Raw genomic sequence first — 22,259 nt, 5'->3', positions numbered from 1 at the left:
ACCTTATTCGTAAATACGTCCAACTGCTGCGCGAACAATCACAAAAGCGGAGCAAAACTGAATTTAATCGCAGCCGGTCACATATAAAACTCGAGAAGTTACGTATAGTGGAGTGTATACGCTAGACATACGTCGCTCAGGGAGCCATAACTTTTGGGCTAAATTGCTATGTCATTCGAGCTCACCAATGAGTACTAAATGCGCGAATAAACTGCTGTCTTGCTCCCAATGCTCCACTTGGGCTTTTAATGCCACTGCATAACGTGTTATGCAATGACAAACTTCTTGTTAGCGTTGTGAATGTACTAGGAAGTGAAGATCGTTTTATGTGGTGAGAGCGGCTGGATTGTCATTCGCAAAGCAAAGTGAATAATCCTTCGCAAAGCGAAACAGATATGTTTTTTACTCATATCGCACCGGCTGGACGGCTGTTTACCTTCAACCAATCGAAGTCGAGACCATGACGATTGTGCAAATTTATGCGAATATTAATAGTCACCTAGCTCTGCTATAAAAATTGCGTCAGACAAATTGCTTGTTCTTACCAGTCAGTCAAAGAGTTGACTATTAAAGGGGCTTTTTTTTTTTTTTTTTTTTTTTGCACACACGCAGTCAAAAGAGTACGATTGTGAACACTTTGGCTTTATTGTTTTATGTTTCGCTTGCTATATGTATATGCGCAACAAAGATAGTGGCCGTGAGGAAAGACTTACGCAGTATGTGAAGCTTTACAATGACATATTTTATCGCGCCTTATTAAATAGATCATGCTAAGAAACAACGATAGAGATAGTTGCGCTGTGTCGGAGTGCAACCACGTCGATGTCACTTTAGCTGGTCTACGTACGTGACACCACTCCTTTATAAATACCGCATATAACGAATATCCTTTACCGCCTCGTCCTGGAATCCGCTCTAACGAGAGTCCCACTGCAATTTTTATGCCTGCAGGCGTATATCTGTGAGTACCTCATAAGAAAAAAAAAAAAAAAAGACGTTAATTATTCGGAGCTGCATGTGCTTGCTGCGACATCTCCGTTAACTGCACGACATGAAATGTCACACAAAGGTTTCACGTTGGTTCTAAACAGGAAATGCTATGAACGTCCTCGGAAAGCCTCATGTCAAATGACCCCCGATCTGTAATGAGTGACCTTGAGATAGCCAGTGTACTTTAAACGTGCATGCATGAGTACATATTCACACAACCTCGCTGTATAGTATTTGGCAGTACTGTGGATTACGGCAGACACATATGGGTAGATCACAGTGTTTTTACACGTAATTTTATGCCAGGTATCACGGTACACAAAAGTTTCGGAAGGGGAGGGGGAAAGTGCTCGGTGTTTCGCGACGGTCCACAAGAGTAAGGGAGTTACTAGCGATAATAGAACTCTGCTACAAAGTATTACAATGTACAAAACAGCTACGTTTCAAGCCTTGTGCGCAGCAAGAACAAATCTATCGGAACTGAACACACCCGCGAGCGATTAGGCAGAAAATAATCAGACAGTGCATGACCGCACCAGGGAACTTTACTGAGTCAGAAACGTGACAAGCCGCTGCTTCATAATATTTGCCATATAAAGAACGAAGAGCAATACACCCTAATCCTGATTCAATTCATGACTGGAAAGTTTGGATAGCTTGAAATACATATATATTTAGCCCAGATTTTAAACAAGCACTATATACGCTCCTCGCGCCGCTTCGACATTGCTTAATCAGCTCCTAAAGCGCTTTTGCATGTTCTCTGAAACGGTGGCCAAAGCTTCGTGTCGTCCACCTAATCACCGTCTACGATATCTCTAGAAACACAGGTTTGCAAAGTAGCACTTGCTTCATACACATCCATTGTAAACACGGAGGAAACGGGGGCAGTTGAGGCGAGCAATGGACGCGTCGCCACGTGATCAAACATGGCAGCGCCCACGGGATCGCCGCGAAATGAGTCAATATTTAGTAGAAATACGGGGCATCTTAAAGGAGCCCTGAGCCACCCCTCGAGGCTTGGTGAAATAACATAGCGCGGGTAGCATACGCATGCCGTGAACATCTCAGTCAAGTTTTGCTGTCGTCCGCGGTGCGTGGAGCTCGCAAGCCGAGCGCGAAGTCACCTTTCTCTCAAACGCTCTCGTTTCAACAGAAGCCATGATCCTCACTCTCTTCTGTGTGCTTTATTACGCAATAAAGCACATTCCAATACGCGGCTGCTGTTGGTCGCTGTGGTCGGTTACACCGCGGCTGCCACGAGTCCACTGACTGCTCGCTGTGGATGACTGCATTTGGCTTACGTTTAGCGCGTCGTAAGCATGGAGGAGGAAAAATACTAGGAGGGAGCGTCACGTGATTCCGCTAGCCTCGGCAAGCCAACCTCCTCTGAAGCCGCCCCTCCCTCTCTCAGGGGCCCCGTGCGCGGTGCCTTTTGGGCATGGAGGAAGTGGTCGTAGGCACCAAAATCGGAATTCATGCCAGTCTACGTTAACTCGATGTGTACAATCGCGTTTGGCTTACGTTTAGTGCGTCGTAGGCACCAAAATCGGAAGTCCTGGCGTCTACATCAACATCCAAAATGAAATTTGAATGCGCGCACGGTGACATTACGAAGGCGGAGCGTTGTGGGCCCGCCCCACTCCGCCGTAGCCTTCGCAGTGCATCGCATTGGAGGAGGAAGGGGAGCACAGCGGAGGCCGCGTTTGATAGCCAATAACTGCTTCTGCTGAACGCATTGAAGTACTTTTTGCGGCGAAGTATTTCTGAAATAGCATATTTTCACTTCAAATGTCTTTCTCCACTTCGATGAAAAGTGGTTCAGGGCCCCTTTAAGTGAAATGTATCGCGAAATGTTAACGTTTTTCGCCTAATCAGGAGCGTTACCAATAGTTATTGAATGCTCTTTTTTTTTCGGTATTTCTATGCGCTATACGAGGTTCACCCGGTGTCCTCGCTGAGCCAAACGAGGCGCCTCGTTTATGTATGGTGAAAATAAGGGCGAGGCAATGAGTGATGCATGTGTAGGCAACGTTCAAAGTGCAGAGTTTGCAATAAATTACGTATGCAAGCAGGGGCGTAGCCAGCAATTTTTTTCGGGGGGGGGGGGGGGGAAGCTTCTGCTTTCCTCTACGTCACGACGTGATCGATAATAAATATTGGTAGTTTAAGCAGACTCTATACATGTATACAAAAACATGGACCGCCCCCCCCCCCCCCCTCGCGTGTGCTTGTGAAGAAATTAAGTAAAAAGTTGTCGCAGTTTCACCCGAAAGGCGAAGCATCAATTGCGATAGCAACTTCGTAGAGCGCTATACGGAGTAAGGATAGTAGTTTTATCCGCTGTACAAACTTGGACAGCAGCAGCACCGGCAACACACACACACTGTTGTCGACGCCGTTGCGTTTGCCCGCGTTCGCACAAAATGCGTGCGGCGTTGGCGACTGTTGCCGGAGCCTCTGATATAAATAGGCACTTAGTGCCGCAGCTAAACGTCGTCTCCCTTCCCTGCCCCCCCCCCCCCCCCCCCCCGGGCTTTTCGTGCGTCAGAAGAAGCCGCGTTTGCTCTACATATATGCTGATGTAAAGGAGGAAAGAGGACGCCTACTTCTGCACACGTGGCGGTGTGATGAAATTAAGTAAAAGTAAAGTAGCTCAGTAAATACAGTAAGTACGACAGGTACAGTGGGCGTTTGAAGCAACGGTCTCTCATCGCGCCACTGAATGGACCAGTCTTCGAAAACGCATCATTGAGACGACCCGCCCGATCGGAGAAGACATCGCGTTAATCGTTGATCTCCGTTAAGCGTAGATGGCGTCGTCCTCGTCGGGGCTAAGTGCGTTTCACAAGTCAAGGACGGCTATACGCGTGAAAATGCACGTGTGACCAGGCTATACCTACTCCCATAGAAATAGCTTGTTCGCTGCGTCTTTGCGCTAGAAAACTTAAATACGCGCAAAAACGCGTAAGGCTTTTTTTTCTTTCGAAGCTTTCGTCGCCCTGCACCCTCATACGAGAGGGTTGCATTTCCTGCGGCAAGTGCATGGGCCGCTGTGCATTCCGTTGTGTGCGAGCGTGCAGCCGTCATGTGCCTTTACGTCAACAGATTCAGAACTGTACAGAATATTTTACCGCACAGCATAGATATGGCACGTGTACGCATTTTAAGTAGTGCGTGCAACTCATTTCTGCTTCACTTACGCCGGTGCAAACAGGAAGCGGCCTTGTACCTCACAGAATCTCGACTGATTGGTGTACTAGTAAGATCCTGCGCGAGCGCGGCCTAGCCGGCACCTGAAGGGAAGCGGCGGAAATGTATACCGGAGATTTCGACCACCTGGGGTCTTTAACGTGCACCTAAATCTAAGTAAACGGGCCTCGAGCGTTTTCGCCATCATCTAAAATGCGGCGGCCGCATTTGTTGCGCATTTGTTGCTTCAGAATGCGGCCGCCACATTCTCGCCCAAAACTCCACACAGTGTCAAAGCCTTGACAAACACCGTGACAGTTTTTTCCATACGCAGACATGATTCGATGTAAATTACCAACCCAAACGGAAGCACCCAGGAATGAAATTGTGATAGTAGCACCGGTTTTATGAATTATGTCAGCGCGAAGCGACGAAAACAAAGGGTGGGTAAGTGGGGGGGGGGGGGGTTCGGGGGGGGGGGGGGGGGGCCCTGGCTACGCCCTTGTATGCAAGCACTCAGGAGCATTGTAAGTGTTTTACCAACAATGCAACATTTATCCCGGTCGCTGCCCTGGGAAAACTATGAACACAAGCGAGATCAAATTTAGCGATAAAAAGGCGGGGGAGGGGGGCGGGGCATTACGGTTAATGTTCTGGCGAAGTAAAAAAGAAGTGCATGGTTGAGTTACCAACTTTGTAAAATATTTCCTTAACAAAACTAGCGCTCAAAAGCGTTATATGCGGGCAATGTTTCAAACGGACGACTCATATGCATACGGTGCGGGCAACGTTTTCAAGTATGTGATTTAATAACGGGCCACTGAAATTATTATCGCAACTGCTCGAAATAAACATCTTCCCTGGAAATCGTCGCACAAGTCTGCTCTCTTTTTTAATACCCACACAGACCATGCTCCCGGAAATTTACCCGCCGAAAGTTTCTTTGGCAACTAAAAGCTCTGCGATCAAGTGAACACGTTCAGAAAAACAAAAGAATTCGATTAAGACGCCTAACTGTGAGCTATATTGCAACGCGAGCCCAGAAACGGGATCGACGTGTAGCTTTCTCACGAGCAATAGCTACAACCGAACGAAAACAAACCGAAGCGAGCGGTGGAAACCGGCTTTCTTGGCACAACTTCGTTTTTCCCGCTCGCATTCCTTTAGGCGCGCGAAGAAACGGGAGAGAAATAACAAATATCCGAGCCGGGCGTCAATCGGGCGATCACGCCCATAAAGGAAACGAAGCATGCAGCCGTAACAATTACCATGGTTATTGTTGGCGTCCGGGGAAGCGACTTCCTGGGAGACGGGTCGAAGCGGTCAGCAAAGCGCCTTTGCTACTGGACGAGATAGCAGCGGAGAAGGGCCGTGAATGCCCTTGGAACGGGCGCCAGCTTCGATGGTCGCGGTTATCGCAGACGGCGGCCGGATTTCGTCTGCTACAGAATGGGCGTCTCCGAAGAAGAAGCGTGGCGAAAAAAAAAAAAAAAGAAAAAGCGCACAAAAAGCAAAGACGGCGCCTTCGTTAGGCCTCGTGCCACGCGGGGAAGCTCCAGCGGGGCGTGGCGTGCAGTGCGGCTAGCAACAAAACACGTGCGAAGGAAGCACCTGTTGCGTGGTAACAACGCGACAGTCTGGAACGACGATTTTCGTCTTCTCCGTGTAACATGAGACTCTGCGTGTAAACATGAATGCGCCTCCATCCTTCCGCGCTTCTGCGAGAGTACGGTGAGCAGACGACGCGGCCGTGCATACCCAAGTGGCGAACCGAAACCTTTTTTTCGTTCCGGTTTTCGTTTCGGTTCAGCAAAAACGGAAACGGTTCATTAACGGTTGAACTCCTGAACTAAAGATATTGGTTCAAACCTGTTCGAACCGTTTCATGTTCGCTTGTGTAAAGTAAAAATAATTAGACGGAAGCGATACAAATTTATTTTGTAGAATCCCATCTGCACGAAAAAAAAAAAAATTGTGCCGCACATTATACACAAAAGAAGAAAAAAAACACTGTGGAAGCAAATCTCGACAGCAACACACCATTTCTCTTGCATCTACTTATGTTTAGATACCATACAGTCTGATCAAAAGCGACCACGCCTTGCCAGGAAGCGCTTCATTTCAGTCACCACCTAAGAACTATTTTACGGTCACGAATTTCAAACGCCTTCAAGTGTACTGACATGCCATGCTTGCCTGCCGACGCAACGTGTTCAAAAGCGGTGTACATTTACAAAATGATCATGTATACAGCGTGGTACAGAACTGCGACGGTTAGACGCTACGTGATATGCAATCACAAAAGGTATCTGAAACGAAATATTGAAATGCAGCTGACGAAACAATTGAAGTTGGAACCTTTCCAAGGTCGGAAAGGGATTACGGTGAAGACTTCTATGGAATGCCAAGCTTGTGAAGGGAAACATCTGCTCTAACTTGGCTGCATTCACTATCAAGTCGACATCGCTTCTGAGGTTGCGGTGTCATGTCCGGAACAATGGTAAATACCCCATGTACCCAGTGGCTATGTTAATGCGGGGCTGGCAATTAATTCTAGGTTATCAATCTTTTCAACTGTAGAGTAGCAACAGCTGTATGCCAAGCCTTTACACTGAATATACCATTTTAAAGTAGAACTCTTTAAAAGCCTGTTACACATGCAAGCGAAAACGCTTGCGACTCCTGCCGCCGCGGCGCACAAACCTGTTTCGAGAAAAGTACCGCCATCTACTCTTTCCTCCGCCGCCTCCTCTCCTAAAGCGCTTGCTTTTTTTCTTTACTTTTTGCTTGCGAAAGCCAAGTCGACGGTGGCGCACCTAGAAAGTCCACGTTGAAGCTTTCAGGCCAGGCGCGCGCCGCCGCTGCCGCCGGCAACTGCGGCTGCGCAGAGGACTTTCAACATGGCTCTGAGGCGGAAGAAAAGAAAATATAAAGAAGTGAAAAGCGCGCGCTATCATCGTCCAATCGGAGATACAGGAGAGAGAGAAGCGGCGTTTATCAAAGGATGGCGGTACTTTTCTTATATAGGGATTTCATTTCGGGCGGCGGCGGCGGCACTAGTGGCTGGAGCGGCGAGGTTCGGGCGGAATTTCATCGCGGCGGCAGCACCGCTTCCGAATCAATGACGGCCCGCCTCGCCACGTGACCAGTGGAGTAGTGTGGGGAAGCCTGCGCATAGGGCAATATTCGCAGTGGTGAGAAATGCGCGGCGGCAATGCATGTGAAACGAAACCTCGCGAAAAGCTTCGTAGCGCCGCGCCACTGTTCGCTCCATCGCTTACGTGTGAAACAGGCTTTAGGCGCTCGTTCTTACGGCGAGCGTAGGCGTCCTATCTTGTAACCGAGGGAACGAGCACAGCGAAAGATGAGCGAACGCGGAGCGCAGCGGAGATGACAAAAGCCGCGAGAGAGAAACAGCGCGAGGAGGAAAGCGGAGGAGGGTATGGCGAAAACGTGAGAAGAAAAGCGTAGTGCGGCGACGATGGCTACGAGATGGCGCCAGAGTAGCACGCGTCGTCTGGTAGGTCTGTCGGCGGCTGCTACTGTGAATCGCGTCCACGCGTGACCCATTCGCTGGCTCTCGCGATCTCCAGATTAGTGAGGCAGTCGCGCCACGCTTCGCTCCGTTTGCAACGTGCCGGGCGAGACAGATTGTCCGCGCCAGCCAATATATCGCGAAATGAAAACACGTATACAACTGTACTCAAATTTCACATCAGGGAGTATCGTAAGCATTGGCGAATTTTTTCGCTCCACGTAGCCCGCCAGATTGTGTATCAGAAGCAAAAGCACCGATGATATATTTAAAGCGTGTCTCATAAATCTTGAAACACTCTTGATTCGAAGTATGCTGCAGGTCTGAATAATTGTGAAATGTTTTAGTAAAGTGAGGGTAGACAGCTAGGCGTTTTCTCTCGGCGTCAGTATGTCATCATGTATAGTCGGTTCAATAAGCTTTCATTGTTTTTCTGTTTTACATTAGGCTTATGTTTCAAGTGGTTGGATAGGTGCTTTCAGAGTGTGTAGCCATTAAATAGTTGACATTCTCATATCAGATACCTCCGTATGGAGTTCTCACATGGAGTCCAGACTCTGTAAACATGACAAAACGTAGTGAATTGAAAATTCTGAATCTAAAGCTGTATGCTTTTCACGATTTTGAAGATGCAACAAATGTGGTCAAATTAAATGATCTGTGGAAATATTGATTGGCGCCTGGAGGGAATATAATAGCTAGTGGACAACGTACATTACAGCAAATAAGGTGCAAGCACATGCAGTGGCGGAGCACTGACATGACATTTCTGACTTGCAATTTTTTTGCGCTAGAAGGTTTAAACGCTTAAGCCCTAGAAAAAATACTCGCAAATCTCACAGTTCTCTAAACAATTAAATCTAGCAGCGTTTCCAGTTGGGCTTGTTGGTTATCGTACAGAGGAACAGTGCAGAAATCTGACGAAGATGAATAAAGACACAAAGACAGACGTGGTGCTGCACTTTCAGCAAAATAATTTTTTTGCTGAATTAGCTCAAGCAGCCTAGGTGACTTGATCACCGCCCAGTTTTGAAGGGGATGCCGATAAAGAATCATCATCATAAGCGTTTATGTTGCAGAGTATACAGATTTTATACTGATCACCGTAACAAAACAAGAAAATAATCCATATATATATATATATATAAATACTGCAGTGATAGTTAAAATTAGCAGCTTCACCTGAAGGCGAAGCACTGACAGCGATAGCAAAGTTTCGTGTGGAGCTTGAATTTCTCGGACGGTGCTCCAACTATAAGATACACGGGTGCGCTAAAATTTGTGGTACCCTTGAATGCTTTAACACGCCTGTAGCGGCATATCGCACAGGTGACAGTGAAATCACCTTACTTTTAGATTGTGAACAATATTGTTTTACATTGTTTCAAAGTCTGAGGCGATTTCAGATAAAAGGCATACGCTGCGAATTAAATATTTTACGACTTGTTTGTATTCACAAACATTGAGGAATAATTCAGTCTAGAATTAGACATGGTTTGAGCAACTTTGGCGGTTGAATAGTACAGAATCTACCTTGCATATATATGGCATAGGTAAACATGTGGCATACGTATATATATACCCATATAAACAGGAAACATTGCGGAGACGGTGAAAATTTGCCGGAAGTGTCAATATAAATACTATTGCAATAAAACATTGACGCATTTACGATGCGTTTTGTTGCGGCAAACAGTATATAACCTGTCTACCGGGAAAATAATTGTTTTGTTTGTACAGCGCCGTATTTCTCTTCCTTGTGCCTCTGTCACATTTATGCACTGTCCTCCCGTACAATTAAATGTAATACTTGTTTCTACAAACCAGTTTCGGTACCCAGAAGGTGGATGCTTCAGGTTGTCATGGATACAATGGCCCACTCCGCTCCACTGCTACAAGCATAGCCAAAAGCGTGTAGCGCTCCTGTTAAAAATTTAATTGTTGAGCAGTGTCGTCACTTTGCCTAGCAACTATACAACTACAGTAAACGTTGCTCTGCGTCATGGTGTCAAGACAATGTTTCTGAGGGATTGCCATGGCCACAATTATAGGCCAACTTTAGCGTCAGAATGTTTGCCAACATCCATACTTGCTAAGCGCCATCATTTTATGGTCAAGAAGGATGTGATCAAACCACGATATAACCGACAGATGCCGAATTATCGAATATAACGAAAAGTTAAATATCAAATGTTTCTCGCCGATGTCAGTGTGTAGCAAATATACACTTATAACGAATATTAGTTATAACGAAGGTACCTTCACGTCAGATTCGACTTCGTTATAACAAGGTTCGACTGTAGTTTCTACAGCCCTCAAGACCTTAAATGCTGTTACAGATATGCTTTTTATTTTCGATAAGGTGGTGGAGCATTAGTTACTGTTTAATTATTACTTGGAACAAAAGCTTCTAGACAACTTTACATTCGAACAAGGGGTTCATTACCTGCAAGCAGGCGAGTTGCTGCACGGACTGCAAGTTTATGCACGAAACAGAAGCACTAATACAGCTCATTTCAGTTGGCAATACCTTTCTCTGTCACCTCAAAGTCTGACTCCCACTGCAACTTTGTGTCCTTTGAGGCTGTGTTGCACATTAAAAATGGCGCTGCAATTCAGGAAAAACACACACTGCTCATCAAGCCTTGGCAGCTGCACTGAAGTTGGAAAATGTGCTCACCAGAAATTGAAATCTTCACAGAAGTCTAGCAATTGCGAAGGGATCATTGCTGCTTGGTACAACTTTTATTGATCTATAGCAGAGGCACTTCACTTAAAAAGGGGAAAAGGTTTGTTCAAAGCTCGTGCTAAACTTGAACAGCTGCCTCCAAATCTGTAGTGTAGTCCTTGTTGGAAGGCACATAGCTGTTTATTGCTGCAAAATAAAACAAAAGGCCATGTAATATACACGATGGAACAATCAATCGCAGAATTTATACAGACTGAGGAAATGATGCACCAAGTGAAACAAGTTTTAAAAGTGATATTTACTTAAGCCAGACACTGTTCTGACTTGTTAATTGCCGTACACTTCACCACCAGATATTGATCTATCTACTATTTCCTGATACAACGTGTGCAAAGAATTAGAAGGAGCAATATCTTTACAATAATGTTTAAGGGATCTTCACATAAAAACTATACCGAAGTGACCAGACTGCACAATTTCATTTTAGACAAAACACTAGATAGAAACACTAATTCAGTTTACACGAATAAACTATTCTTTCAAAACACTACATTAATTGATTCTATAGTAAAATGTTCATAATTATGAGAAAATGAAGGTCAAAGTTCAATTTATTGAAGTTTTGTACTTTAACAGCACTGGTATGTCAGTGAGAAGTCACAAAATTCAAAGTATTTTTTCGTAAATGCGCTGCTGTGTCTCAGTAAAAAATTTTAAAACTTAAAATTCTCAGTTTCTGGCTCTATTAAATTACAATGTAGACCATTCCACCATAAAATTAACTAGGCCATAGCAGATGCCATCAAAATTTAAGGCTAATATTTTTCATTCCATCGCTTGTTGCGATGCATATTAATCTTCAAGCTTACTCTCACAGCTATGGTCCTCAATCATTAGTTGCAATTCATCCTCTGCGTTGCTGAAAAGGGCAATGTCATCTGCAGATCGCAGGTTTCTAGGATATTCGCAGTTGATTCTCACTCCTAGTCCTTCCCAGTCTAATAACTGAATACTTTCTAAGCATTCAGTGAATAGCCATTGGGGAGTGCTTTTCCTTGGGGCAACTCTTTTCTTGATTGCTATCTTTCCGCTTTTCTAGTAAAGAATGAAGGTAGCTGTGGAGTCTTCATATCTATATATATATCGAGAGCTAACGCTTCCAAACTGCGTAGCCACAGGTTTCTGGCATTAAAACATTAATACGCTACATTACACTTAACTAATGTGCCAGCAGTTTCATGCCAAGAGGTCGTTCTATGAAAAATTTGTCACCTTAAGAGAGGCCTTGAGGCAGCGTTTGGCTGATTCGACAGTGTTGCTAATGAGCATGGCGACTGTCATGGGCCCCACACCCTCTGGGACAGGCGTGATGTAAGACGCAACCTTCTTAACCTCGTCAAAGTCCACATCACCAACAAGCCTGGTGCCCGAGCTTCTGGTCGCATCTGGAAGTGTTAACAAAAAAGTGCCAGGGTGAGGGTCGTAGAAAACAATGCCAGGAAACACCAAACAAGGCATGCTTCAAACAGGGCCAGAAAGCTACGAGTATCACTACAAAATGTTGACGAGTGTTCCACAGCAAATGCGATGAGCATGTTTCATGTTCTGTATGAACTAAGACAAAAAAAAAGCATCCAGTTAACTCGAGCTGATTCTCTATTGTGCAATGTGCCCTGCTCCTCAAAAGCTTGCGGCGCATGGCTTTGGCACATAAATAATTTCTTACAGCCTATCCTTACAGTGTTTTAAGCCTACGATCATCTTGTACGGTTAAAATATTAAAACCTTGCACAGGTATAAAGCAGATTATAAGAATCAGGTTACGAGTTCGCAAAATGAGCAATGTAGCTTGAAGCACTGCATACCTGGGATGGCATTGATGCCACAGTCAATCACCACAGCGCCAGGCTTGACCCACTCAGCCTTGACCATTCGCGGGCGGCCAATGGCCACCACCAAGATGTCGGCTTCACGGCACTATGGGAAACAAAGCGGGTGAGCTCAGGAAAGATGTCACCAATCATAAATGGCAAACAGTAGCAGAAGTGAAGCTGTTCACATAATCTGCACTGAGGTTTGACAGTTTGTAGCATCTGGGAACTATCTAAGTGCACAAACTACACTTTGTCTAAAGGGATCTGTCATGTACGCGCAGCCCAAGACATATCGCAAGTTGAAACTAAAAAGGGTAGACTCACCCAGCACATGTTTTGTAAAGTCGGAAGATTGTCACCTCGTGCTAGTCACGAGGTCATGTTCACAAGGCCACAACAAAAACAAAGCAATGACAACAGCAAGGAGCTAAAACAAACAACGGTACTGATCTGCAACACTATGGCAGGACAGTGTTGTGCCATTTGTCTTTTGCTTCTACAGGCTGTTTGTGTACAGTTGTCTATTTGTCCCTGACGAAGAGAAACCCTCTCTTAAATACACAGGCACCAACGCCTCTGATTTTTGTAACCTGTGTTGCCTGCAACACTGTAGCATGTGCAGCATGGGTTCCTACCATGCACATGCAACCTAAATCCAGGGTGAAACAACTGCGACGCCGAATTATAACCAGGCCACAGGCTGCAGGTTCATTTTCCTCCTTTTATGGCATAATGCAATACTTGTATTGTGCTACATTGTTCTTGAGCGAAATTTTATAGGGTGGTCCTCATTTATTTTGTGCCTTTTTGTCACTTTGTGTAGTCATGTACCCCTTCGAGCAATAAAAGCGAACAAACAAATTGCTTTCAAGACATTAGTGGCTAAACAAGTGTGCCCCCCATAAGTACTCAATGAGATTAAGAGTTCAAAGGGAAAGCTACTAGTATTTACATATCAGATTCAAATGCATGCATCACAAGTATTCCTTGCTTAAAAGCAAATTTGGCGTTCCCTGACATATTTATCATAATTGTATAAAGTTGTAAATACTGAATGCTAGCTCAAAAGACAAAAGTTCATAATTCTTTAGACAAGCATCTCATTCTGCAGCAGAAATAACTGTTAGCCCTCATTCCTGCTTATCAGCTGCAAACAGCCAAACCAGCTTTGTAGCTGCAAAAGTCTTCAGAACATGGCAAATATTTTTGAAGCGACTGCAACCCCTTAGCTGGCCCACAGTATTGGTTTGTGCATCTGTTCCAAACAAAAAGCTGTCAGCTTATGCCAATTTCATACACCTCCAAATGAAAACAGCCTGTGAACAGCTCTGACCAGCTGTGTGTGAGCTGAGCACATCTGTCCGAGTTTCCTTACCACTGACGGCAGGTCTTTGGTCTTTGAGTGGCAAGTGGTCACTGTGGCATGGTTCCACAGCAGCAGTGACGACATCGGAGAACCCACAATCTTGCTCCGGCCAAGGACTGTGGCTCGAGCACCCACAATAGAGACACCTGCTCAGCCAACGAGGAATGATTCAGACATGTTGCAATTACAGCCTTGGATTGACTGCAGCCAAAACACAAACACTAAACACGAACATGAACTCAACGTGGTGAACAGTGGACGAGGCAGGAGAAGAGCAGTGCAAACAGCATGTCCGCACTATTTGTATCTCCTCTCGTCTTGTCGTCTTCGCTCTTCATCACGTTGTACAAAAATTCACTGGCCTAGCTTCGACCTTTACGCTGTTTACAAAAAAAAAAAAAAAAAGATTGAAATTTCAACATATTTGGTGTCCTTAGCTCGCACTTCTGGACTTAAAAGTAGCCCTGAAACACTTTTCTAAGCATATTAAGAAGACGTTGCCAATCTGTTAATGAGGCTCCTGTGAACATTTGAGCCAAAGGTTATCGCACTGCATGCAGGAATTTACAATCTCGTGTCAAAAGCAGCGACAAATTGCTTGCTCTCACTTCCGCACTGTCGTCACGCGGTGTCATCATAAGCGGCTGAACGCACAACAGGCATTGGTTCATTTCGTGATCGTGAGAACATTCCCAGTAATACAACAATTGCTCATTTGAGTTAAACAAATGAAAAATACTAGATATGTCTGCGATCGCAAAAAGACAGAAAAGCCATTACACTTTTGCACTGCCAGTCTAAACACGGCCGGCGGCATATATGTGATGCGATCCTCCAGCTCTGGTATGGCAGAACGCAGCAAACAAATTTTGCCTGCAGAGGCTAGACGGGGCAAGTGGAGAGAGCGTCTATGTTGGCAGTGAAACTAATCTCCTGAAATCATGGGTTCGCGACACTTCAAATATTTAAATTCCTGCTATCAATAAACCAATTTTACCGCAAGACTGTTCCAGCATATAACTAAAATTTGCTATGGGGCCTGGTGATGGGCCTCTTAAGGGCTCTTAGCAACCTCAGCTCGTCATGAGCGGTTGCCACTTTTGAGCTTATGATGAGCTCATATAATCATGGGTATTCGACCGAATGGCTCACGATGAAAGAGGTAGCAAAGGCTGTTTTTCCTTTTACCAACATCGATTTTACAACAGTTTACAACATGAGTTCTTCAAGAATACTTTATCAGTCTAAACTGACTCAATTTTTCTCTTAGTGCTAACTTGGAAGCACTCGTAGAAAGGGCTTCGTCAAGGAAAACAGCAAGCATAAATTTAAATTTACCTGAACGCTTGATCAATTCAAGGCATCCCCTCGGTGTGCAGGGGATGAAGAAGCCTTCCAACTCTCCGTGTGCCAGACGGCCAGCATTCTGGTCGTGGATCCTGCAAAAAATTTAATTGTGGGGTGTTACATGCCAAAAGCACAATGTGAATATGAGGCATGCCGTTGTGGGGGACTCCGAATTCAGATCACCTGGAGTTCCTTTACACGCACCTAAATATCTAAGCACACAAGCACTACTGCATTTCACCCCCCCATCAGAATGCTGCTGCTGTGGCTGGGGTCACACCCATGGCCCTGAGAGCTCAGCAACGCCAACGCCAAAGCCACTGGGCTGCCGTGGCAGGCAGTGCATTCTGCAGTCCAGCAACAAAAGCTCCAGTTTTCTTCACTAACACCGAAAACAGATGCAGTTGTATTCGAAGTAACTTTAAATGGCAATTAAATCAAACAAACATTAAAATTTTAGATGGCCTACAACGTTTTGAATGTATTTTGAACCCTCTTAGATCAGAGAAGTCATCAATCACCAGTTTTGAATTATCACCAACTATGGATTATTTTCATGCGTGCATTGCTGCGAAACTTTGGATCATTTTACCACACAGTATCACAAATCCACAATCCACAAAATTTCATTTGTATGAGCAGCTTGATTACCACCCCCCCCTTTCACCTATTTTAGTTTGAAAGATAACTTTTATGTTGGCAAAGAAATTTTTTTGCAGAGGTTTCATAATCTATTTCACACTCAACAATGACATATGTATATATGAGTTAATTTATATGTATATAAAATATATATATATATATATATATATGTATTTATTTTATTTGTCTTGCAGTCCCGTGACAGTCCTATATGGAGACAGACAACTATTCAGAACATGAATCGAGATAGCCCCGCTGATGGAACGATCATGTCTCGTATTGACTGAAATGAGCACCATTTTCCTCATTAAATGAGGATTTATATTTTTAATTCTTCACAACAAATTGCAAAAAATTACTTTTGGCACCTTCATGCAGCAAAAACATGACAAAAAATAGGATGCCCTATCACGTGACCTATTAGAGTACATGGCTCCTCTGCCTCTTTTAAATATTGAAATGCAGTGCATAGTTTCCTGTTATAACATCTTTCTGTAACTTACAATGCGCAGCTAGATCTTCAATTGTTATAATTAGAAAAGTGGTACCATGGCCTTCAAGATAGGGCGCACGTGCTGTAGCCTTTCTCGGAGGCCTCAGTGGAGCTGCGAGAGCTTACACCCATGGCCAAAAGAGGACACCCCCCATAGCCCCTAGCTAGCACTAGGATTTTCAGCAGCCACAGATGCAGCAACTTATTACAGCAGCATTTTATTTTCGGAAGGGGTGAAAAAGTCCAAATGTGGTTGGTTAGCGAAAATTGCACTCACTCCTGCGAAAGCTACCCATTGTTCTCCTTTCCCAATTTGCGAGGCGGGCTATAGGAGTCACTCTCACTTCTCAGTGTTGCTGGTGTCGGGACTGTCCTAGCTGATACTGTCCTAGCTGTTTGCCTATCTACAAGTGCCTTCATATGTTTTATGCAGGTGACTTTGCATGATTGTAAAATGTTTTAATTACAGTCAAGCCTTGTTATGATGAAGTCGCAAGAAGCTATTTCAATTTATTTCATCGTATCCAATAGTTTCTTATACCTGTTTTCTCTATATCGAGGTTCAACTGTACAAACCCACGATAGAGTTTGAGGAGAGAGAGAGAAGTGACTTTATTCGCACCCGTCAATAGATGACGAACAAATGAATCTAATGAACAATCACGGTAAATGAGAACATACCCATGACCAAGTTAAAGTATTTAATAAAAGGATCATTTTAAAAAGAAAAACAAATTGATTCAATATGAAAAACGAAACTGATTGTTCTGTACAGGGTATAGTACTTTGAAACGAATGGGATAGAGAAAGAACACTACCTTGTGCGTCCACATATTGTCTTGTCTTCGCTACCATGCTTGAAGGTTCGTGATATACAATGACGTAGCAATCTTTTTAAATACTTGTTCTTCCCACATGCCATTACTACATGGAACAATATGTCTAAAACAGTTACTGATTGTGGTTCTGAGGGCATCTTACATGCATTGCTTTGTTAAAACTTTGCTGTTTAAAAAGTTTTCTTGCGTTTGCTTCACGCTACTTGTTTGCTTTCCTTTGGTTTAGTCTTTTCTTTTGTGGTCAATTGCAATATGTACCATGTTCCCCAAACCAATAATGCTTTGTTGGCACTGCAGGAAATTATGAATAAATAAGTAAATAAATAAATGAATATTTCAGATATTGAACAAATCTTTGCTTACATTTTAGAACCTGCGAGGGATTCGAACTGTGTTTCCTTAATTTTTTAGATGTAATTTTAACTTGGCCAGTGCTGCGTTGTCACTACGCTTTTCTTCTTACCAGACAAAATTCCTTGTATTAAAGAAAAATATTCTTTCAGTAAGCAGCAAATGTTGCTTCATTTGCCATCTGAAGAATCAAGCCACCAGCCATTGAACATACCCATCCACATCCTTCTCAGGTGAGACTGCATTTGTGATCCGGTTGGAGTCAATGTTGGTGTCACAATCCAGCGGCAGCTGGACAATGATGCCATGGATGGTGGGGTCGTTGTTCAGTGTGTCCACTTCCTTCACCAGCTGCACAACACGCGAGGCGACAGCATCGATGATGCTCACGATTGTATGCTCCATAGTGCCTAGCATGCCAACTACAAGAGGTACAATCAGTAGGCCAGTATAAAGCACAAAACTAATTTTTCAGGTTCATCATTGCTGTTTCTGCATTTCATGAAGGGAAACTGTGCTTTACATCTCAAGTACCAGAATGCTACAAAGGCAATCGATTAGGGTTCTGGAAAAGAGACAACCATGGTTGAAGCAAACCCCATGTTGCAATTCACATATCAAACCCACAATTGCTACCCCGCAAGCGTAATTACTGCACTAATTGAGTTAATTAAAGAGCTAGCAGAAAATAACATGAGGCAAAGCTTGGGAAGCTTGTTCCAAATCAGTCCTACAATAATTTAGTGAAAACAATTGGCCCATAGCCAGGCTAATATGAGGCGGTCACCTATGCTTTGCGTCGCTTTGAGAACAATCTTCAGCTTTTCATTAGCAACTGAATGTAGTGAAGCCTACAGGGAAACTCGCTAGAAGTATTGCATGCAGGTGGCAAAAGAACATTTCAGCTCACCTCATCTTCCGTGATGGTGCGAGGAAACTTGATGTGCTGGGATTCGGCGCCAACTTCCTCAGCTGCCCGGCGCTTCATACGAATGTACACATTGGAATCCTCTCGGCCTCCAACCTAAGCGAAACATTTTTTTATGTGCATCATTATCTCGAAAGCTGTACATTTCTGCACTTCGCGGTCACAGAGAATTGGTTCAAGAAGCAGCATTCATCATGTCAAACTCACCTGTACAATGGCGAGCATAGGCCTGAACTCGGGGTGCTTGACTTTGATGGCCTTGACCTCTGCTGCCAACTTTTCCCGGATTTCCCTAGGCAGGGGAGTTTCACTGAAGAAAGCAAAGATAAGTAAGGTGTGTGCAGAACCTATTACTTCCAATAGAAGAGAAACAGAAGCAAGGTTACAGAAAACTTTCTGCATAAAGAGAATCTGACCTGCACGAGAGTTCTAAGCTGGGCTAGTTTGTTTTTATTCGACAAGGCAAGCAAGGCCGACAACAAGTCAGGAAAGAAAAGGTATAAACAGGACAGACTTTGTCCTATCGTCTGCACTGTCTGCCAAGTTGAGCATCTGATTATGTCACAACAAGCACTGATAGCATCTATTAATTCCACATCACACACCAAAAAAATAATGCTTTGTCTGCTGAACTTAATAATGTAAGCAGATTGGTTAAGCAAAACATTCGAGTTATGATGAAATTATTTACGCACAAATATCTGGCCGATCCTTTCAGCCATCGCCGTGCTTTATGGCAAACTATATGCAGGATTCTTCATTTTCGGGTAAAGACCAATAATTCCCGTTTTTTTTTTTGGACCTCGAACAAAATTTCTCAAAATCGGATTAAACCCGATTTCTCCCCAAAGTATGCCCTTTCGTAAAGGATAATAATAAATGTATGTGTTACAGAACTAATGAATGATGCCCCCCTTTTGTGAGCAAGCCCCCCAGCCAGGATATATCATATAATTATTACATCAATGGTGGTATATGCCTTGTTTTCATCTGACACTCCAGCAAAAACTGGCACATATAAAAATATATATTTTTTTGCCTGCCAACATTGAGTGAATGAAAGCTTGTTTTTTCTAGCAACCATGCTACAAGAATATGAGAACGGGACAATGCATCACATTTCACGCAGTTCGCATACATGTAACAGTGGTAATGCGCTAGGAAGTGAATCAACGTAGCGCTGACCCTTGCTACGTTATATTCAAATAAGGGCAACAGATTCATCTAGTTGATAGTTCATTAATCTTGCTGCAAAAAGCGTATATGGGAACCAGTAAAACAAGGCAACAACAGACAAGGATGAAAGGCCCAACATGTCTAAGAAAAAAAGTGCAGTGAACAAATTAAGTAAACAAGGGATCGCCAAACCCGTCTTCATTCATTGTTTTTATTAATGTGGTTTCTTTCAAAGTTGTTAATAATGCCTGACAATGAGGATTTGTACAGATGAGTTCGTCACATGATTTGCGAGCAGCTTTCTTTGCCATTACATGTTCTTGTGAGCGACTTTGCTTGTTGAATAGAATGTTTGCGGTCAAAAGGAGAGAATCGCTCGTGTGAATTGTGTGCAAACTGAGCCAAAAAAATTACAAACTTTAGGCCACGTACCTGACAGCAAAACACCAGATTTCTTACTAATTTTCTGCCAGACAATAAAACCTTCGATTCCTCCCCCGTTTTTTTTTTTTTTCTCTTAAAAAATAACGCTAGAATTTAACCCCCCCCCCCCCCCCCTTCCCGAATTTCTAACAACATAGAATGCGAAAATGAAGGACCCTAACTTTATGCCATTGCTTTTCATATTCTCTCCATGTTCATGTACACCTGTTCTAACAGTTGACATACTTCACTGATTTACCATTTGAACAGTTTTCTATAGTGTGAATTGCTGCACCAGTGATTACTATTTTCAGAAAGGCCCATGATGCTTCGTTCCCAACACTTCAAGACAAGAGGATTCACCGGTCAGTGCATTGACTTTTATTGCAATCCTGTGCAGAAGTTTTGGTACACGGTTTGAAGTAAGTTATCTACCCACGACCACGCCATGTAGCAATTGAGATATGATGCCTTCACATTTCGCTGCAGAGTTATCTTGCACACAAGCTATCAGCAGTCTAGGAGCTCTGGCGCTTAGACGTCCAGCGCAAGGTCAGAAGGGATGTCCTACTGATAGTGCGGAGACTTCAAGATGAGAGTGCAGGAACTGTGGAACTCCACACAGATGCATGCAAACTTTAAGCGTATCATGTTATCACATCAATAGTAAGGTGGATGGACTGGTCGATTAAAGCATATATATTTTAAAAAGGGCCGCAACATTCACAAATACACGAATACAAGGCATGTTCATGCCTCCTTCAGGCGTGTTAGGGGCTACTGGTAATTCCAAAATACGTGTTTTCACCGATGCAAACAGCTGTTGCGCAAGTTTTCGTGACTTCAGTAATGCATGCATATAAACAAATTTTAAAACCATGTTAAGGAAACACCGCTCTCTAAGAAAATGCGACTCTCATTCTACATAAACAGTTTCGATGCTGAAAGATGCGCCAATACAAGCGCTCCAACAAGTTGCGACCGAAGTTCGCGTCGCTAAAGTTCGGCGAACTGCCGCTCAGGCGCAACACGTGAGTTTACCAATGCATCTTTTTTTTTGCTTTTTGCCGCTTCGCGCGCGCGTCGTGGCGCTTGCACTTACTTGGCAATTTGCCTTCCGGATAACACCGTTGCTTCACCTGGAGCCGAAGACATGCTTGCTACGGTTCTGTCACCAACGGCCGACAGCAGCGATGATGGAACTGAGAGAGTACGGCGTCGTGGACTACTATCCGCTGGCGGGGCAGAAAAACAGCAGACCACTGAACGGCGTCACACAGCTCCTATCAACTTTTCCTTGTGCCCTCTCGCGTAGCAGGCAGGCTCGTTGGCTGCTTCCGCGATAAGGCACGTGATATCTCGGGCGAGGGTGTCTGTCTGAGAGCACGGCGAGTGGAAGCGAGCCGGTCGGGGCGGCCTGTCGAGAAATAAAACACACACCCGAAAGAAAATGCGGCCTGCGCATGCCGGCCGCGTAAACCGGTCCTTCGCTTATAACAAGGGGCGCTAATGTCATTGCAGAGCATTCCATGTTGTGGAACGCTGCCAGGTTCGTCGTAAACTTCGCAGGGAACTGGAACGGCGTGAAATTAGATGAAGCACATTCGTACGTGGTTGTGGCCGCCATACAGTTTCCTACTACATTTTTCGAAGGAAACTCGATGGTCGAAGCAGCGTTCGTTCATATAAACCCAACAAACGAGAACAAACTAACCACCTGTTGATACTCGCGCAGGCTCGTGCAGCTAGAGCACGCAGGGACGCTAGGATCGATAATTCGCTCTCGAACGGCGAGTTTCGTTTTCAATACTCTGCACCCAGTCCCTGCATCGGTTTGTATGGTTGCCTATGATATTTACTGGCATGAGTAATGCCTGTTAAATGAGAAGAAGCAAGTATTTACGAGGCTAGAATAACAAAACAGAACACGAATCAATGTTCTGTCATGGCTACTGCCTGTGAAGCATCAGAAACTCAAGGCACTGTATGTCTCTCCAACAGTGCTGCAAGTTTCGGTTTCTGTTCTTCACTACGCAAAGCGCAACGACCACTGCACGAGCAGGGTCGGCCCGACTACGCAAGAGATTCTGTGGAAATGAATGAAAGAAAAAAAGAAAGCTCTTTTTGCCCAGTCAGTAATAGCTTCCTGCTTAAATAAATTAATCATTATTCAGTTGTTGCACTACTTTCACTGAAGTGAAAAAACTTTTGCGTACGTGGGTCGTCATATATGAGTCTTAAAAATATCGTCGGCGCTTCCCCTATCGGAAAATGGGGGTAAGCGAAGCTTGTCTAGGGTGCACCCTGTGTTTGACGGTTATGATTATTGTGAGTAACTTGACCATGATCTAGGGAAGGTCAGGTGATCCGCTCGGCGTTGGCGGAGTGCCACAGCTTCAGCGGCACTCAACGCA

At 44.3% G+C, this 22,259-nt stretch overlaps 1 protein-coding gene across 1 annotated transcript in view; it reads right to left on the bottom strand.

Moving 5' to 3' along the window:
* The window catches only part of LOC119464325 (C-1-tetrahydrofolate synthase, cytoplasmic), a 45,686-nt gene extending 24,188 nt beyond the window's left edge, over nt 1-21,498 (bottom strand). Inside the window, exons 1-8 of the mRNA XM_037725244.2 lie at nt 20,948-21,498; nt 18,454-18,538; nt 18,229-18,342; nt 17,533-17,669; nt 14,985-15,085; nt 13,656-13,792; nt 12,272-12,383; nt 11,665-11,851 (exon numbers count right to left, since the gene is read on the bottom strand). Of these exons, the coding sequence (XP_037581172.1) occupies nt 11,665-11,851; nt 12,272-12,383; nt 13,656-13,792; nt 14,985-15,085; nt 17,533-17,669; nt 18,229-18,342; nt 18,454-18,538; nt 20,948-21,000 (926 nt within the window). The 5' untranslated portion in view covers nt 21,001-21,498. The remainder of the gene's footprint in view (nt 1-11,664; nt 11,852-12,271; nt 12,384-13,655; nt 13,793-14,984; nt 15,086-17,532; nt 17,670-18,228; nt 18,343-18,453; nt 18,539-20,947) is intronic.
* Between the last annotated feature and the right edge of the window lie 761 nt (nt 21,499-22,259).

This window comes from Dermacentor silvarum, chromosome 9 (assembly GCF_013339745.2).
Source record: "Dermacentor silvarum isolate Dsil-2018 chromosome 9, BIME_Dsil_1.4, whole genome shotgun sequence".
NCBI classification, from domain to species: domain Eukaryota; kingdom Metazoa; phylum Arthropoda; class Arachnida; order Ixodida; family Ixodidae; genus Dermacentor; species Dermacentor silvarum.
Note: the sequence above shows the minus strand (reverse complement) of the source record. Positions and strands in the feature narration are given on the sequence as shown.